The sequence below is a fragment of the Chironomus tepperi genome, unplaced genomic scaffold (assembly GCF_022539635.2).
Source record: "Chironomus tepperi strain 1889 unplaced genomic scaffold, CSIRO-AGI_Ctep_v1 contig_337, whole genome shotgun sequence".
NCBI classification, from domain to species: Eukaryota; Metazoa; Arthropoda; class Insecta; order Diptera; family Chironomidae; genus Chironomus; species Chironomus tepperi.
The window spans coordinates 3,384,829-3,402,220 of NW_027226459.1; the positions used below are offsets into that span (position 1 = coordinate 3,384,829).

General features: G+C 34.9%; 2 protein-coding genes across 2 annotated transcripts; both read right to left on the minus strand.

Annotated features, from left to right (window-relative positions):
• Window positions 1–1,460: 1,460 nt before the first annotated feature.
• On the minus strand, window positions 1,461–4,435 carry LOC139093574 (cytochrome P450 CYP12A2-like). Its single transcript, XM_070644322.1, has 6 exons — window positions 4,063–4,435; window positions 3,109–3,338; window positions 2,692–2,967; window positions 2,473–2,629; window positions 2,001–2,416; window positions 1,461–1,702 (listed from the first exon to the last, which is right to left on the minus strand). The coding sequence occupies exons 1-6, from the start codon at window positions 4,342–4,344 to the stop codon at window positions 1,543–1,545; spliced, it is 1,521 nt and encodes a 506-aa protein (XP_070500423.1). The 5' UTR covers window positions 4,345–4,435; the 3' UTR covers window positions 1,461–1,542.
• A 123-nt stretch (window positions 4,436–4,558) lies between these two features.
• Window positions 4,559–6,838, minus strand: LOC139093558 (cytochrome P450 CYP12A2-like). The gene is given in 7 exon segments (XM_070644305.1): window positions 4,559–4,803; window positions 4,870–5,285; window positions 5,343–5,499; window positions 5,563–5,838; window positions 6,079–6,308; window positions 6,450–6,604; window positions 6,607–6,838. Coding segments are annotated over 7 exon segments (1,518 nt in total). The 5' UTR covers window positions 6,731–6,838; the 3' UTR covers window positions 4,559–4,643.
• Window positions 6,839–17,392: the final 10,554 nt, after the last annotated feature.

A 17,392-nucleotide genomic window follows, 5' to 3' on the forward strand; every position in this document is an offset into this window, starting at 1 on the left:
GAAATTGACTCGGATTTTGTATGAATTTGAGTCAATTTGAGTCGATTTGAGTAGATTTTCGAGCTCTGCTTTACGACATTTGGATTAGTGTCTTTATTTCCCAAATATTTCCTGAATTCTGTGGCTTTGATTACCTTCTTGATCCCAATATATTGATTAGGACTTTCATACCAGTCTTGAATTGCATATAATCCCGGAATCAATCCCCAAATTGAATGAACTGTGATCAAAAGCCCTAATTTCGTTAGACTTAGACCTCATAGTTCGTTGGAACATCATAAAGGACAAAAATACGCTTCAACTAGTCATCAGCCTATAAAGCCTAACTAGTTGTCAACTCGGGAATCTATGAGACCAGCGAAGTAAGTAAGTCAATAGACCTCATTATCCATTAATCCAAACTCTCCATCCCCTGCCTCACCTTCCAACTGGCGACATTCATAACAATTTCTCGTGATCTCTCTACCTCCTAACTAAATAAATACCCATAGCATAGCTATTTCAACAAGCCAAACAAACAAACCCGATTGGCATCGTCGGCTTATCATATTAATTTCAAATTCATTCATATTCAATTTTATGGCATATTTCTCAAAACATTTCATCTCATATCGCAAATCATTTTCAATTTCCATAAATTAACACGCCATCAAAATGTGTCTCTAACAAATTTGCATGTCTATTATCAAGATTAAGATTGTATAAAATTTTCAAGTGCGAGAATTATTCTATTTAATGTGACAAATGCAACTATTGAATTGGATATTAAGGTGGGTGTGTAAGACAGAATGAAAATGTAAAGTTGTTATGGATATTTTTTGCTGATATTGACGACGGATTTGATATGCAAAAATTATACGGGAAAATGTAATAAATCTTATGGGATTAAAATAAATTTGGAAAGATTTAAATTAAGATTCAATTTATTAAGAAATTCTAGAGCTTATTGGAGATACCCGAGTGACATAGATGAACGAAGGGTTCAATATGGAGATTTAAAGGTTCCACTAAAGCTCTTATTAACAGCAAATTGAAGTATCTTGAAGCCATGAAGAATTTTTGCTTCTAACTTAAAATCGAGTCATATTGGACAAGACATCTTATATGATTCGAGTGGAACTTTGGATTTAACGAGAGACTTGCTAATCAAATTGCTTGTAAATTGACTCGGATGTTGTATCAGATCAACTCGACAAAGTTCTTCAATTTTCTTGGGTACATGATTACCGACGTATTCAAAGGGAATAGGGATTCGTGTCAATTTCTGATAAGGCACTTGTGTCTACCTACAAAAATAGGAAACAAAGTGCAATTCTCTAGATAGACTAAAGAGCTCATGGGATTGATGTGTGAGCAACGACGAAAAAGTGCTGGGAATTAGAAACTGGCAGAAGCTATTTAAATATAGATCCAGCTTTGACGATTCATTACGTGCGCCAAGGAAGTAAGTAAAGGTAAAGTTTCCAGTATTTAATACCTTTATTATCAATTTAATAATTCAATTAAAATCAAACAAAATCAATAAATTAAGAATCATAAGATTTAAACATCAATGACTTTGAATCTCATCTCAGAATCAGGAATATTGACAAAAGTGCTCTTGATCTTCATCTCTGGATAGTGCCATTCAACTTTGAAGTTTCTAATGACATTAACAACTAAAGTTTCCAATTCAAGCTCAGCAATTCGCTTTCCAATGCAACTGTAAAGTCATAAAATTAAGCATATAGTTCTTAATCTAACCCAGTGGTGAGCAACATGCAAAAAACATGCTTTCAAGGTACTTAAATACCAATACGGAACCTAAAAGCGGTTTCTTTGCCTGTTAGGGCTTGTTGTTCACGACACACCTTGAGTGTAAGCCTGGTGGCCCACAAACACAAATTACCCATGACTGAACTAACCCTAGTGACACAAATGAAGAAGGTTCAGCTATGAAACTTTAAAGGCCCTGAGCCTTCTTCATTTTTGCCGCTCGAGTAAAAACAATATCAATTTACCTTCTAACTCCAAATCCAAATGGAAGGAATGAAAATGGATTAGCAACACCAGCTTTGACATCACCATCACTTTGATCTCTCAACCATCGTTCAGGAAGGAACTTCATAGGATCTGGGTAATACTTCTCATTTAATAAATCAATGTAAAATTGTAAAGCAACATGGGTATTAGCTGGTATTCGGTATTCAGACACAACAATTTCTTTTGTTGTTTGTCTTACATTTCCTGATACTACTGGATATAGACGCATTGCTTCTTTTATCACAGCTCTAAGGTATGGCATGTTTTTGTTATTTTCTGTCGTTAATTTTGAATTTTTTTCTGGGAGGATGTTGATAAGTTCTTGACGGAGGATTTCCTGTTTTTCTGGATTTTTGGCAAGGCAGTAAAGTGTGTTGAGAACGGCACTGGCAGTCTGTATAAGAATTTTGATTATTATTGTGATAATCTTAGATTATTAAGATTCCTTACTGTATCAACTCCAGCTAACATCAAATCAGAAACAACAATAACTGCAACTCTTTTGTCAGCACGAAGGAGCTTCCTCAAAACGCTGTCTTCAGCATCACTTGAGGAGCTGCTTTCATTCATCTCCTTGATTGCCTGATCGATGTAGTGCAAAATTACACTGGAAATCAGGTAGACTTTAGGATATCAAAATTTAATTCAAATTCACATCAGCAAGCTTACTCAGTCAACGTATCATAAACATTCAGCAACTCCTTAAATCCTTTAGTCTGATAATACTTCCAGACTGATGCTTTGCCATCATATTCAGCAGTCATTTCAAAGAAATCTCGAATTCCTTTAATCAGCTTTTTAGCATTTTCATCATGTGTGTTCTCATCGAATAGATTAAGTCTGCGTTCAAGTCCAACAGCTGTGACTGATTCAAGTGACCATGTGTTGATGTAGTTTGAAAAATCGCCCGGCATTTCACTTTTGTCGTTCCTTATTTTCCTCATTCTAAGTTAAAATTTGAAAATAAATTTAAAGGAAGTTAATTCCCAGAACTCGAAGTCGACATGAAATTTGTAAGATGTTAAGGCATACAATATCCAATCCAACTTCAAATTCTGATTCCTTCTTATGTCTAATAAACCTTACACTTCAATAAACTCCTTAGCAATATCATCAACTTGAGTTGTATACTTCTTGATTGTCTTTGGCTGCATTAGAATTGGATTCGCAATAGACCTCATGCTTGACCATTTCTCTCCATGTGACACAAATAGACTTCCAAGATCCTTGTAAATTTCAGGACGTTTTGTATCTCTATAATACTCTAATGAATCGAGACCTGTTCGAACAGGCCAGTTGCCTTCGGCTCTGAGGATCTAGAGGTAAGATGAAGGTAGTTAGGATGTTTTAAGGGATTCTTGGGGTAATGAACAATAATACTGATGGGCAACTTGCGTCATGAGGAACAAAAGTGCCATGAATCATATGCTATATGGGGAATCGGTAGGTGCATATTGTCAAGGTGTGCTCCGAAAAATAATAGATTGCCTACCAATGCTGTAAGCAATAGAAATTCTAATCCAGTGTTGGACAACCTTTTATGTTTAGCTTTAGAACTTGGTAGTACGCTTCGAATAAGACTGCACACGGCACGTGATATATGGCATTTCCAAAAATATTTGGCCGAAACAATAAAGTGCCGAGATACACAGGTTGCCCACCACTGTTCTAATTCAATGATTCTTCAGACTGCAAAACACTAAGTAAAGTGATGTGACACTGAGTTTAATTGAGAAGGGTTATTTAAGGTCAGATCGATCAGATCAGTGTCTATTTCATGTCCTTGACTTTAATAAAAGGTAAATCCTTCAAAATTCAATGTCTATATCCTCAGTAAATCCATAGCAACACTACCGAAGATATAAACTTCGTTATCAATATTGCTAAATATGGAATAACGATTTCAAAGGTAAATAAACACACAACACAACTGATAGACATGCACAGAACAAGAGAATGAGAGAAAATTCTCTCAAATTTTTATATGACGCGATTCTCAAATGTCAAAATCATTAGATCTAATAAGAAATTGATTCTTACTCTCTCAAAATATTCAGAATTGTATGACATGACAACTTCTGGATTGCCTAACATTGCCGGAATCCTTACTGCCTCGCCAAACTCTTCATTAAATGCTTGCAATACTTCCTTTATTGACTTTTTGTAATATTTTCCTCCCGGTATACTTTCTTTAACCATTTTAAGGAACGAAATTGTTGGCATCTCTGAGAATGGCTTTGCATTTTCAATTTCACTGCCAAGGTAAGCTGAATAGGCGCGACGGGAAAGAGAATTAACTTGTCTAATGATTAAATTCCTCATTGTTATTGTTTTGGTGATAAAAATAAATATTTTGAGTCTAGAAATGTCGAGGAAGGAACACTTTTCACAATAAAATCTGCGGAACGACTGAGAGAATTTTTGGGAAAAACAATCAAAAATTGAGAGAGAAAAGAGAGAGGAACTGAGAGAGAAATTGGCGATAACAAGTGTGAGATCGGAATGACGTTTGTTTTGAGTTAAAGTCAGAATCTGATACAATTGTTGGATATACTTTTATTACCAAAATACCATATAAAATATAGAAAAATTTATCAGTTCCTTAAATGACAAAATTAACCCTAAACATCAATGATTTTAAACCTCATTTCAGAATCAGGAATATTCACAAAAGTATTTTTGATCTTCATGTCTGGATAGTGCCACTCAACCCTAAAGTTACGGATCACATTAGCTATCAGCGTTTCCAGTTCTAATTCAGCAATTCGCTTTCCGATGCAGCTGTGAAAAAGACATCACAATAAGTCAAAATTGGCTACTTCCATGTCCGAACAATAAGAATCTTACCTTCTAGCACCAAATCCAAATGGAAGGAACGTGAATGGATTTGTAGCACCAGCTCTAGGGCAGCCTTCAGTTTGTTCCCTCAACCATCTTTCTGGCAAGAATTGTGTGCCATTTGGAAACAGTTTATCACTTGTCAGATCGAAAACAGGCTGCATTGCAACATGTGTATTGGCAGGTATGCGATAGCCTGAAATAACAACATCTTTTGTAGTCATTCTGACATTTCCTAGTACAACTGGAAACAGACGGAAAGCTTCTTTAACAACAGCTCTGAGGTATGGCATGTTTCTGGTTACTTCTGGAGTTAATTTTGAATTTTTGTCTGGAAGAATTTTGATTAGTTCTTGACGTAGAATTTCTTGCTTTTCTGGATTCTTGGCAAGGCAATAAAGTGTGTTGAGAACGGCACTGGCTGTCTTTATAGAGAGATACAATATTTAGTATCAAAATTTTGGATTATTAAGATTCCTTACTGTATCAACGCCAGCTAACATCAAATCAGAAACAACAATGACTGCAACTCTTTTATCCACTCGAAGAAGCTTCCTCAATACGCTGTCTTCAGCATCACTTGCTGAGCTGTTTTCATTCATTTCCTTGATTGCCTGATCAATGTAATGCATGATAATACTGTGGACAGTAAAACATACTTAAATCTTCATTATCTCAAAAATAGCCAATCAGCAATCTTACTCAGTCAATGTATCATAAACATTCAGCAGTTCCTTAAATCCTTTTGTCTGGTAGAACTTCCAAATTGATGCTTTTCCATCATATTCAGCTGTCATTTCAAAGAAATTTCTAATTCCTTTAATCAGCTTTTTGGCATTTTCATCATTTGTGTTCTCATCGAATAGATTAAGTCTGCGTTCAAGTCCAACAGCCGTGACTGACTCTAGTGACCATGTGTTGATGTAGTTTGAGAAGTCGCCCGGCATTTCACTTTTGTCGTTCCTTATTTTCCTCATTCTGTGGGATTATAAAGAATTGGAAGTCATTTCTAGTTAATTGCATGAATTTATGGCTCTTAAGGAACCTTACAAGGTCATGCATTCATGACCAGAGCTCTAAATCGACTCTAATTTCATATGGAGTCGACTTTAAGCTCTGCCATTATCTCACGACACAAACTTTCTTAGATAATTCTATATCAACCTATTGTTTATCATTTTACGATGTTTATTCACACTTAACAGTCTGACTACTTACACTTCAATGAATTCTTTAGCAATATCATCGATCTGGGTGACGTACTTCTTGATTGTCTTTGGCTGCATCAAAATTGGATTGGCAATCGATCGCATATAAGACCATTTCTCACCATTTGATGCAAATAGACTTCCAAGATCTTTATAGATTTCAGGACGCTTTGTTTCTCTATAGTATGTCAAACTGTCGATGCCTAGTCTGACAGGCCAATTACCTTCAACTCTGAAAACCTTGAAAAAATTTGTTAGAGACTCGTAATTTGATAGATAAACATTCAGCAATGCCATATAAGGCATAAAGTATTATTTACATGATAACTATAACAGCTGAGTCACGACAACAGAGAGTAACAGACCGAAAATTATTCTCACCTTCTCAAAATTCTCAGCATTGTATGTGATCACAATTTCCGGCTTTCCTAACATTGGTGGAATTCTGATCGTGTCTCCATACTCATCATAGAACATTTTTGTAATTTCCTTAATGGATTTTTTGTAATATTTTCCACCTGGCAAGTTACCTTGACCATTTTGAAGAAGCTAAGACTCGGAATCTCAGAGTACGGCTTAGCATTTTGAATATCATTGCTATGGCTGACTGTGGCTGAACAAAAAGCGCGTCGCGAGAGAGAATAAACTTGTCTTGTGAGCATGATTATTTGTTATTGCTTTTTCGGATATAAATAGATTTGTGATGAATATTATAGATGCTCAGTGCGATATGCCGTCCATCTACTATCGAATCTGAAATAAGACTAAGAGAACATTTTGGACAGATGTGAGAATTTTAGTGATTTGTATATTGAGAGAGAATTTGCGAGTGTTGTTGTGATGGTGAGCATACAGTAACAGCTGATTAGATATGGGGATCGTTTGCTTATTACGTTCATTTAATTTTATGGATACGTAGCTTTATGACTCAAAATATTGTATACTTCTTACTTGCATACTTGCTTCGCTGGCCGAACAAATCAAGTGTGATCCATGGCCTCCCTCAATTGGCGCTTGAAGCTGGATCTATAGCTTCTTGTAGTCTTAAAGTCTGCTTATTGAGTTGATTTTGGACAGTTTGGATGATGTCAAGGAGGAATTAAGGTTGACATCCATGGAAAAACTTTCAATAATTCGTCCTTTAATGTCGCAATCAAATCAATGGATCATGAGTCTTCAATATATTCATAAGAAGACAGGATTTACTGAATTTCGATGCCAATTATCCACAGATCCACAAATAAAATTATAAAAAGAAATCATCTTTAACACCCTAACTAATAAGCACCTTGTAAGCACCTCCATGATTATCTGCTTAAGAATTCATTCTACCTATGCTAACCATTTTTGTCTCATGCATATCCGATATTCATATCCATAATACCATTCATAAATTTTTGACTTAATACAAAAGAAACAAGACTTTTTTTTCCACTAAGGCAGCTGAATAAGAAACAATAGAAATGAAATTTATCGCATTCTAAAAAGCGAAAGTGTCTCATAAAAAATTCCCACGCAAATGTTTATGAGATGAACGAGTTGAAGAAAAAGACTTTTTTTTTTTACAAAATGCATTACATTTTCGTGATGGGAAGCTACATAGTTGAAATTTTAAGGGCGTTAGGGAGAATTGATGGTGAGGCTGAAGCGCATTTTGGGGTTTTGTTACTTGAATTTTTTGTAGGAAAATTTAGTAACAAAGTTTATAGGGGGATGGAGTTGGGAAGATTGAATTGCCTTGAAAACGCCATCAACCGCATGAAATGTCTGGTTTTGATCGAAGTTTACCACCAAGGTGTGACATGGCATATGAAAGGAAGTCTATGCGGATTTACAGCATTTAAACCATCCAAAAGTCCACCGACAAAACGACAAAATTCAACAGCCATCAAATTATTCAAGAAAAAAAATTGTTACGTTAAGCCGATATAACGTAAGTAGAAGACACAATAAAAAGAAATAAACATAAAATAAAATAAATTGTGCGGCGCATAACGACAACAAGCATCAACCTCGCCCGATAATCATCAATAATCCCATTACTTGCTGAGAATATGACGTGTGAGTGTAATTGAATGAATGAAAAAAAAAGAAGGCACAGATTTTTTATGAATGGAAGAGAAACGAGTACGCAAAGTTTGACTTGGAGAAGAGATTGTGAGTGAGTGCGATGGAGAGACACCAAAGCGCTATGTGAGACAAAGAGAGAGAAAACGTAAATATTGGAATATTTATTTGCCGCCTACATCATCCGTCGCCACTGTAGAAATAAAAAATTCATTCATAAATGCGAATTGTACAGACCTATTATATTGAAATGGCATATTTTAAAGTATAATGGATGTTGAAATAAAATAAGTGAAGATATACTTGCTAATAATGCTGAAGATCATTTTTTTTTTGATGACATCATAAACTATTGAATAGAAGTTGTTGACTTTGTCGTCTATTTGACTTTACATCCACGATAGAAATTAAATATTAAATTAATTTATGACTTAATCGATTGAGAAGTTGTAAAGGCACAAAATATTATGACAGTATTCAGTGCTAATCCTCTAGCCACGTGTGTTCTAGTAAGTATGACATTTATGTTATCTAAGCTTGATGTATTTGACATAAGTCTGACGTAGATCATCAGATAACTCTTATTATAATGCTTAATTGACTATTCTGTTGAGATAAATGCTGGAGATCAGGAATATATCTACAAATAGCTGTATTTAGAAGCAATGTCTCTATCGACAGCTTCCTTCCAGGAGTTCTTCGGTCTACCACGAGCTCTCTTACCATCCACAAAGTCTGATTTAAAGACCTTATTTAGTGGAGCTTCTGCAGGTCTTCTACTATCATGTCCAGCCCATCGGAGCCTGTTTAATTGAATACGAAAAAGGTAGAACTACCGTTTAAAATTGCTCAGGTCACGTAGAATCCTAGATGCACAACAATAAACTTCATATACCCAAAATGATAGAACTGTAAAAGAGAAATAATGCAATCAACAGACGTTGCAATCATGTTTTATGATCGTTCGTTATTTACCGATTTAATCATACTACATGCTGAGCTTTTAGAAACACTTCTATTGATAGTTATAGAATACAAGTAGCTATATGGCTACCTCAATCCGGACTCCCAAAGCCTTGCTAACACTGTATTGAAATCGTAGTTACCTTTTGCACAAAAGACAGAGCAGGTATCTTGTGCTCATTACTATACTTATTTACATCCAGGTTGACGTCGTCTTATTATCCATTAAGCGGTTAAGTGGACAATATATTTAGAATGTCTATCAATTGAGTTCCTCGTTTGATTTTAATTACACTGTCTGCTTAACAGTTCGAATCTCATAATTTCAGAGCTAGAGGTCGACTCTGCCTGAAATTAAGAATGCTGTGTTTAGAACTTTTATACAGAGTTATTAAGTCAACTTGAATAATATACGGAATCGACTTTTTCATCCAAATTTCAAGTCAACTTCTAGCTCTGGATCAATATAAGCTAGATCATTACTGAAGCTTTAAACTACAATTCAGCAATATCCCAATACATATCCCCAAGCCATTACCAAATCAAACCATTTGTCCATAACCAGACAAAATCACAAGCCATAAGATGGAATATAAGCCAAGAACAACAAAACGAAAAGAAAATGCTTACATATGAGCAAATTATTACAAATTATTTGAGCAAAATAAATAAGATAAAGCTTAATAAGTGCAAATAATAATTTAAATCCACCTCCTTAATAATTCCATTTACAGTAACACGCAATTAATCAAAAAAAAAAAAGCTCACACTCAATGTGAGATGACTATATAGTCAGTCAAGTCAGCTTGGCTGAATAGCTAATTCATGAAAATAAAAAGCAATTAATGGATATGTAAATGCTTTGCATCTAATTAAGAAATTACAAAATTTTCATTCATTTAAATTAAGCAAATAGTGTCTATAAAGCAATTATCTTTAAGCAGGCAGGCTGATAGATATTTTCACTGCTTCGTGTCGTATTAGGTCACAATGCACTTGATTAATGCACATTTCTCATCACACGAAAGCTGTGCTTTAAAATAACCGATTATTTATCAATGACTTCATGTACACAATTTAAAATGCACATTATTTAATAGTCAATAGATATTTATTTTTATATTTTTGTAATAAACACAGACAGGCTATAGAGTTGGCTGCGAATGCGAATGGTAATAAAAAAAGGGAGAAAAAGTTGGGGGGAAATGGCAAGTTTGGGGAGACTTGAGATGTCATAAAATAAGGTGCAAAAATATAATTTGGAATTAATTCAAGAATGGCAAAAAATTAAAGGTAGAATTGCGAATTATTAACATTTTACACATTTTAAGGATTTGAACCGTTACCTGTTTTCAAATTCATAATCAATATCATTTAGTTAATTGATCTGTAATCTGTTTATTTTACTATTAATTTAATTTGGCTTTATTTTGTATACTTTATACCAAAGTTGGAGTTTAATGGACACTGACAGACAAAGAGCATGCTTTCATGGTACAGAAATACCACAACAGTACGTAATAGCAGTCTCTCTGCATATTAGAGGAAGTTATTGAGTCATTTTAACTCCGAGTAAATTAAGCTTAGCTTTAGCAAATTGGAGAGTTTTATGCAACAAGAGATTGACCCGAAACCTTTCCTTTCCCTCAACCTGAATGCTCCTCTGGATACGACATTGGAAATTACTCTTATTTTAGAATATTCTCGTGTTATAAGCGTATAAACTGTGTGGACGAAAATTGGAGGGTATGCTTAAAATATGCTTGAAATAGTTCTTGGTGAAAACATTACCGTTAAATATTCTAATTTCGTCCCTACTTCTAGCTATTAAATGGCCTGTCTTCACTATTTAAACCCATATTAAAAATCACCATCTTTCCAATCTCTGCATGAAATCGTAAAACGCAAAATCATCGAAAACACAGACGACATTCGGTTCAAGGCATTTCCATCATTACTATTCCTCTACATACCCAAACTAGCCTGATCTCGTTGTGGAGAGCAACAATCCAACCCATATAGCGGGTCGGATTCAAACGAGGATCTGGTTAATACAGGTTAGCCGTACAGATCAACTATGATCCATCCCTCCATCAAATGTCATCCTTATATACAAGCTAAAAGAATCAAGGAGCGAGTCGAACCCAAACTGACCACACCAACTCATTTATGCTTTTTAAAAATCATGTACAGAAATTACTCACGAGAACAATACTTAAATGCATGAAAGAACTTTGTGGCGTATTTGTGGAGTCAGGCGCCACATTTCGTATACCTTTTAAAAAAAAATAATGTTGATTTTTCAATTTCTTTGCATTTTTTTCGTACTTCTCGCTCTCATGGGTACACATATGATTATTTTGCAAAGTTGTGATTTGCAATTATTTTCGCTCTGTGCATTCAATTATTCTTTCAGGTGGTTCCTTAAGTTCCATCATGGTAAATAAAAATTGATGGGAAAAATTCAATAAATTCAATTACAATAAAAATAAGTAATTGTTCCGTACCTAAAAAATAATAAAAACATTTCCTTCTAATCCGAATCTCACGAATTGATTTCATTCCTTTAACGAGAGTCGCCAGGAAATCAGACATATATGCCTACCTCACAATCTCTTCCTCCATGATTGACATATTAATTCTCATCGGAATCACGAAGCATTTTTCTCTTGCCATTTAGTTTCGCGCTGTATGAATGAAATTCGTTTAGAAAAATGGATGTATGAGGAAGAAAGAGAGAATTAATATTTGTGGCAAATATGCGAAGAGTAAGAGTTTATGGGTATATTTGAGGGCAAGGGAGGAATGAAGCGCATTTGTGAAGATTTATGGTCCTAAAATTCTAGGTTTGCGGTGTTGTGAAAGCCTCTCCTTAATATATATGTAATGCTTTTTACGTGCCTCATTAGGTGCCAAACCATGTAGACCTATTGTTTAAAGTGGAACCACTTGCAAGCTCTACGCATTGCAATAGTATGAATATGTCGTGAATCCTGATGAACTAAGCAATGTGCGTGCCTTTTCACATTTCGTGTGTCCTAGATGCCATCAATGGATGCAATGGAAAGAACCAAGAACGGAGAAATAGAAAAAGAGCTTCAAAAATTAGACACGACCTGGGATTGACCTCAGGACCTTTGGTACGTACGTTAAATCCTCTACCATTCAGGATTCATACTCTAGTATGCCATGTCCATCGCTAATTGACTCATCTTCAATCCCAAAAATAATTCATCATAAGTCAACCACTAAACGGTCATAAAACGATTCATAAATACTGATTTAGCCAGACCCCATGCCCCGATCATTAAACAGACTATCAAAACACAACCAGCAGCACAGCTCGCATCATAAAAAAATGCAACAAGAAAGAGAAACAATTTTTTTTATAATTTAATATGCAAATCATTTGAATCAAATTTGCCATTAATAAATTACAAAATGTGTTTATTTTGTACTAATGCACATATATGTAAGTCATAAAATTAGTTTTGCATGCAGACGAAAAATAAAAAATAAAAAAAAAAAAGTTTCTTTAAACAAACTTCATAAATTTCTCACATTGTTAATTTATGGTTCGCTTTGCCTTTATTCTCCTTTCTGATCGCTTTGTTAATTGATCTAGTTTTATATTATTGCTGATATTGCTCTATTATTATTATTATTACGTTCCCCTTACCAGCCCCGACTATTAAGACAGCAATTTTCACAAGTCGTTTTTCTTCGCTTGTCATGTGCTCAGTTGGAAAAATTATTTTTTGTGTAAATTAGACAGCCATCGATATATTATTGTCGTAGATTTAACTTTAAACTGAGGGGATTGACTTTATGTATTGAATTGAATTTTAATGAATTTCTTTGTATTTTTGAGCAAGCCTTTTAATATCTTACGAAGGGCTAATAGCCTGTGTGTTAAGTGTGCGTTCCAAAAGTCTTTTGCCCAACCTCTGAGCCTTAAGTATTAGGAGAACACAAAGATTCAGGCTTTCGGCGATTTATGCGTCTCAATGACTAATGATAGCTTTTAGAGTGAGGAATTGGCAAACCACCATACTCAAACCTAGACGCTCCAGTTTATAGTGGGATTTGAACCACTTTTTTGACAACTTTATTGCCTGTAAGCTTCAAAGTATTGCTGTGAGCCGCATTTTCAGTGCAAATGATTTGAAAAAGAACATGTGAAAAATTTCCCATGTCGAGTCTCGAACTCATGATCGCTGGATCGGTGTTGCAATAATCATGCACCGAAGGACTAAGCCATTCCGCCACCGAGCCACTCTGACTCACTCGATCATAACCATCTTCTTAAGAATCTAAAAGCTTGATTTTTCATTTGTTTTTATCCTAAATTCCTTCAAAATTGCTGCAAGGATAGTCATACATGTCAATTTACTAATTACCCCTGACGGACAATATGAGACTCAATCTTAATTCAATTCTCCATAATATTAATTACTCATACTTCTTAAAAAATCACCAAAATAACAACGAATGACGTTAATCCATCGAATGTTATGCAAATAATCACCCAGAACATCATCCACGCTTCACCATCCATTTAACTCAATTAAGACTAAATATCCCTATACACGAATTAACTCAAGTTAAAGGAACATCGACTATTTACTTTTATAATTTTCATCATTACTTAAATCAACAGGCAAAAATACGTTATTTAAATTATTTTTTTTTTTTATTTCTAACCGTCAATGGAACGACGTAAGCGAATGTATGAAAATTTATATCTTTATTTACATTACAATTGAATATTTAAATGACTAATTCACATTTAAATCGAGTTTAAAAAAGTTTCAATGTTAATTAGTGAATTTATTTATTGCATCGATGTAGTCTTTTGTGTTAAATGTATGGCGACACTGATGATACTGGGGTGCATTTGTGAGGGTGTGGCTAGCGTGGGGCGTATTTAGGGGGATTAGAGTCAAACTTTCTAACTTTCTAGGGATTTTCGTGCAAAAAATCCCAAATACCCGCCTAAATTTGTAGCCTAAATGGAAGAGCATGCCAAAGGTCCTGTGTTCAATCCCAGGCTCATTTTTGAGAGTTTTCGAAGCTCTTTTTCCATTTCGCTGTTCTAGTTGCAATGCTCAGTTAGTGTGTTGGGTATAGTTTTGAGTTCTTTGGGACATAATATGCCATTACTAGGTATACAAGGATATTCTAGTATCTGGAGGATTTTCTTCATGAAATGTTGAGCGCATACGAATTGTCACTGGGTAAATTGGGCTCTAAATGATAATGAATGCGCAATACATGTGTCATTATGTCACCCTTAGCTTAAATCCATCATATACTATCCTAGGCTTCTCGTAAAGACCGTCAAACCAAGCCATATAGCTTAATGGAATCAAACGAGGCTCTGGTTAATTCTGGGTGCCGCAATCCTTAAATACATGCTAAGAGAATCAACACCATGGATCGCAATTGATCTATATGGGCAGCGAAGTAAGTAAGTAAGTGCATTTCAGGGTATATCAGGCGCTGAATAGTAATGAAAGAATGTCAGCTCAACTGGCGGACAGAGAATTTGTACAAACTAGGTAACAGAGCTAGCAGTCTTCTGTTGTAACTTAAGCTCCACTTATGACGTATTTTTGCTCTTGTAATGTACAGAGCTTGCAAGTTACTCGTATCCCACTTTAAATTATAAGTATGGACCGGTGAATACATATTGACGACTACCCAACTTATGAACAATCCCCATCACCAAAGCCTCTAACCGTAAGTCACACATTCACAAGCTTCAAAAGTTGAAAAATCCAATCAAATTAAAATTTCTCAGTTCCTAATTTATGTAAAGTCGTCCAATAAATTTTAAATACAAAAATAATTAATTCATTTAAATATTCAAGTTGAAAATAATTATAATTTATTGGATATGTTCACAAATAAATCACATGGAGCCAAGTAATGCCTCGCGCACCCCCTTCAAGTGTGTCTATTTCTTTCACTTACAGGCATTTTGGTTCTTTTTTTGAATCATATGACAAAATAACAAATTATTTCAACATTTTTGAACTATATAAACTTGGCACAACGTTTATGGATCGACTACAGTCCTTTGTGGCATTAATTGAATTATAATCAAATGAAATCAACGGTCTTAATTGACCATATATGAATATGTGCCGGTAAAAAAACATTTCACACATGCAATATATCATGTTTTTGCTTAATTCTTTATTTAGTTTCATTTCACCCAAACAGCACTGTCCACTACCCAAATGTCTTAATGTTAGAGCTGCACATTGCATGCAATTTTAATTTTTGTTAAATAAATATTATTTTTTAATTGAAAAAAAAAAAACATATTGAGAAGTAATATGTGTAATCAAACAAGGTAGAAATTTGTTGGGAGGAGATACAGCAGAACTGCTGTGATGTGTGTTGGATTGTGGTTTTTAAATGAATGGAAAATATTGAGCACTGGAGAGTAAATGCTATGCTTTAATTTTAATGGAATTGGAATTTATTTAAATAACATAAGTTAAATAGTCAGCTAGATAGCCGACCAGTGACTTGTCACCTGGACAGTTAGTTGCTAGCCAACCCATGACTTCCTAGTCAACCATTGAATTCTTAGTCAACCACATAACCAGTCAATGAGTTGCTAATTAACCAAATAGACAGCAAGTGACTTGCTAGCCAACTAAATAGGCAGCCAGTGACTTATCACTCAAACAGTGACTTGCTGGTCCATAAGATAGGCAGCCGATGACAAACTAACTAAGGACAAAGTTAGTCAGTGATTTACTAGTCAGCCAATAACTTATTAGCCAGCCATTGACTTAATACACAACACATGACTTCCTAATCAACCTCATAGACAACCAGTGAATTTCTAACTAGCCAGACAGCTAGCAAATTACATGCTAGCCATCAAATGACTTCCTAGCAAACCAAATAACTAGCCAGTGACTCGCTAACCAACCAGATAGTCAGGCAGTGACTAACAAACCAGCTACTAGTCAATCATATACCCAGCCAGTGGCTTGGTAGCCAACCAATGACTTCCTAGTCAACTACACAGCCAGCCAGTTACTTGCCAACTAAACGGTGAGTTGTTAACCAACCAGACAACCAGCAAGTGGCTATCTGGTCAACCAGACAGTGACTTTCTAGCCAACCACAAAGACAGTCTTTGACTAGTAGCCAAACAGATGCCCAGCTAGTGACTTCCTAGTCAACCAGTCAAATAACACCTTTAAATGCACTGTTCCTCTTTTAAATTCGCTTAAAAACTTCTTGAAATGCTAGAAAATTTGCAAATCTTCACTTAATCTAAACCGCAACCCTTCTCCTTTAAAGGATAATCTTGATTTGACAACGGACTGGCGAAAGCGCTGACCTCGGTGTGCGTACCGTTATCACAGCTTTTCTTTCTTTTGTAACGTTATGGATGGATAATTTTGCTATTTGCCAATAATGAGAGTCACACAGCTTAAATAATTTAATGCGAGGATTAAGATTGTACAGTAATTAATTTATAGCATAAAGTTGGCTTTAAAATCATCCTTGTGGTGGATGTCTGTGCAGAGTTGAATCTTTGGGTATTGAGTCATATATAGGGGAAATCTGTTAGTGCGAGAGTAAGGCTTCTGTGGTCGAGTGGTAAGGCAACAGATCAGACATCTTTATCAATCTAGTTGTGAGTATGTAGGTTCGATTCCCATCAGAGACAGATCCATCAATCATTATATATAGAGTGCTGTCAATAATGATTAGGATTTGCACAATTCTCACGACATTTATAATCCACAATAAGCAAATAAAACGGAAGCTGACAACTCATTCAATAATCCACAAAAAACTCTAATTCCCAGCCTAAACCTTCAGGTATATAACATCATTAATTCAGTTGAAATCTCATCATAGCAATAAAATAGTAATTAATTCATTCCGGGAGTTATATACAGCGATAAAAAAAAAATATTCTGAGACGCGTCTATTGATTGGTGCCGCATAGTCCGGACTCACAAAATTTTCATGCCGCCATTATAAAAAAATCATAAATGATCATTTCTAGCTAATTCCTATTAATAAAATTTTTTTGCTATAATATCATTCAATGGAATGTTCATAATTTCATTTAATTAAGTCGCTAACAGTAATTGTCGGGATGATCAAGTAGGTGTGATCAATTTCTATTAATTTATATTCAATAAAATGATGATTGCAGTATGAGAACAGCTATTGAAGCGCATGATATGCAATCAATTTATGAGAATAGATTGCATTTGAAGTTCTAGTGACTGCATTGTTGGATTGGCTTA

Bases quoted from the DNA above. Each gene is read 5' to 3' on its own strand.
- LOC139093574 (XM_070644322.1), bottom strand. From the start codon at position 4,344: ATGAGGAATTTAATCATTAGACAAGTTAATTCTCTTTCCCGTCGCGCC. The intron at 3,339-4,062 runs GTAAGAATCAAT...TCTTACCTCTAG, and splicing joins ATTCTGAATATTTTGAGAGA to ATCCTCAGAGCCGAAGGCAA. The intron at 1,703-2,000 runs GTAAATTGATAT...ATGACTTTACAG, and splicing joins TTTGGATTTGGAGTTAGAAG to TTGCATTGGAAAGCGAATTG.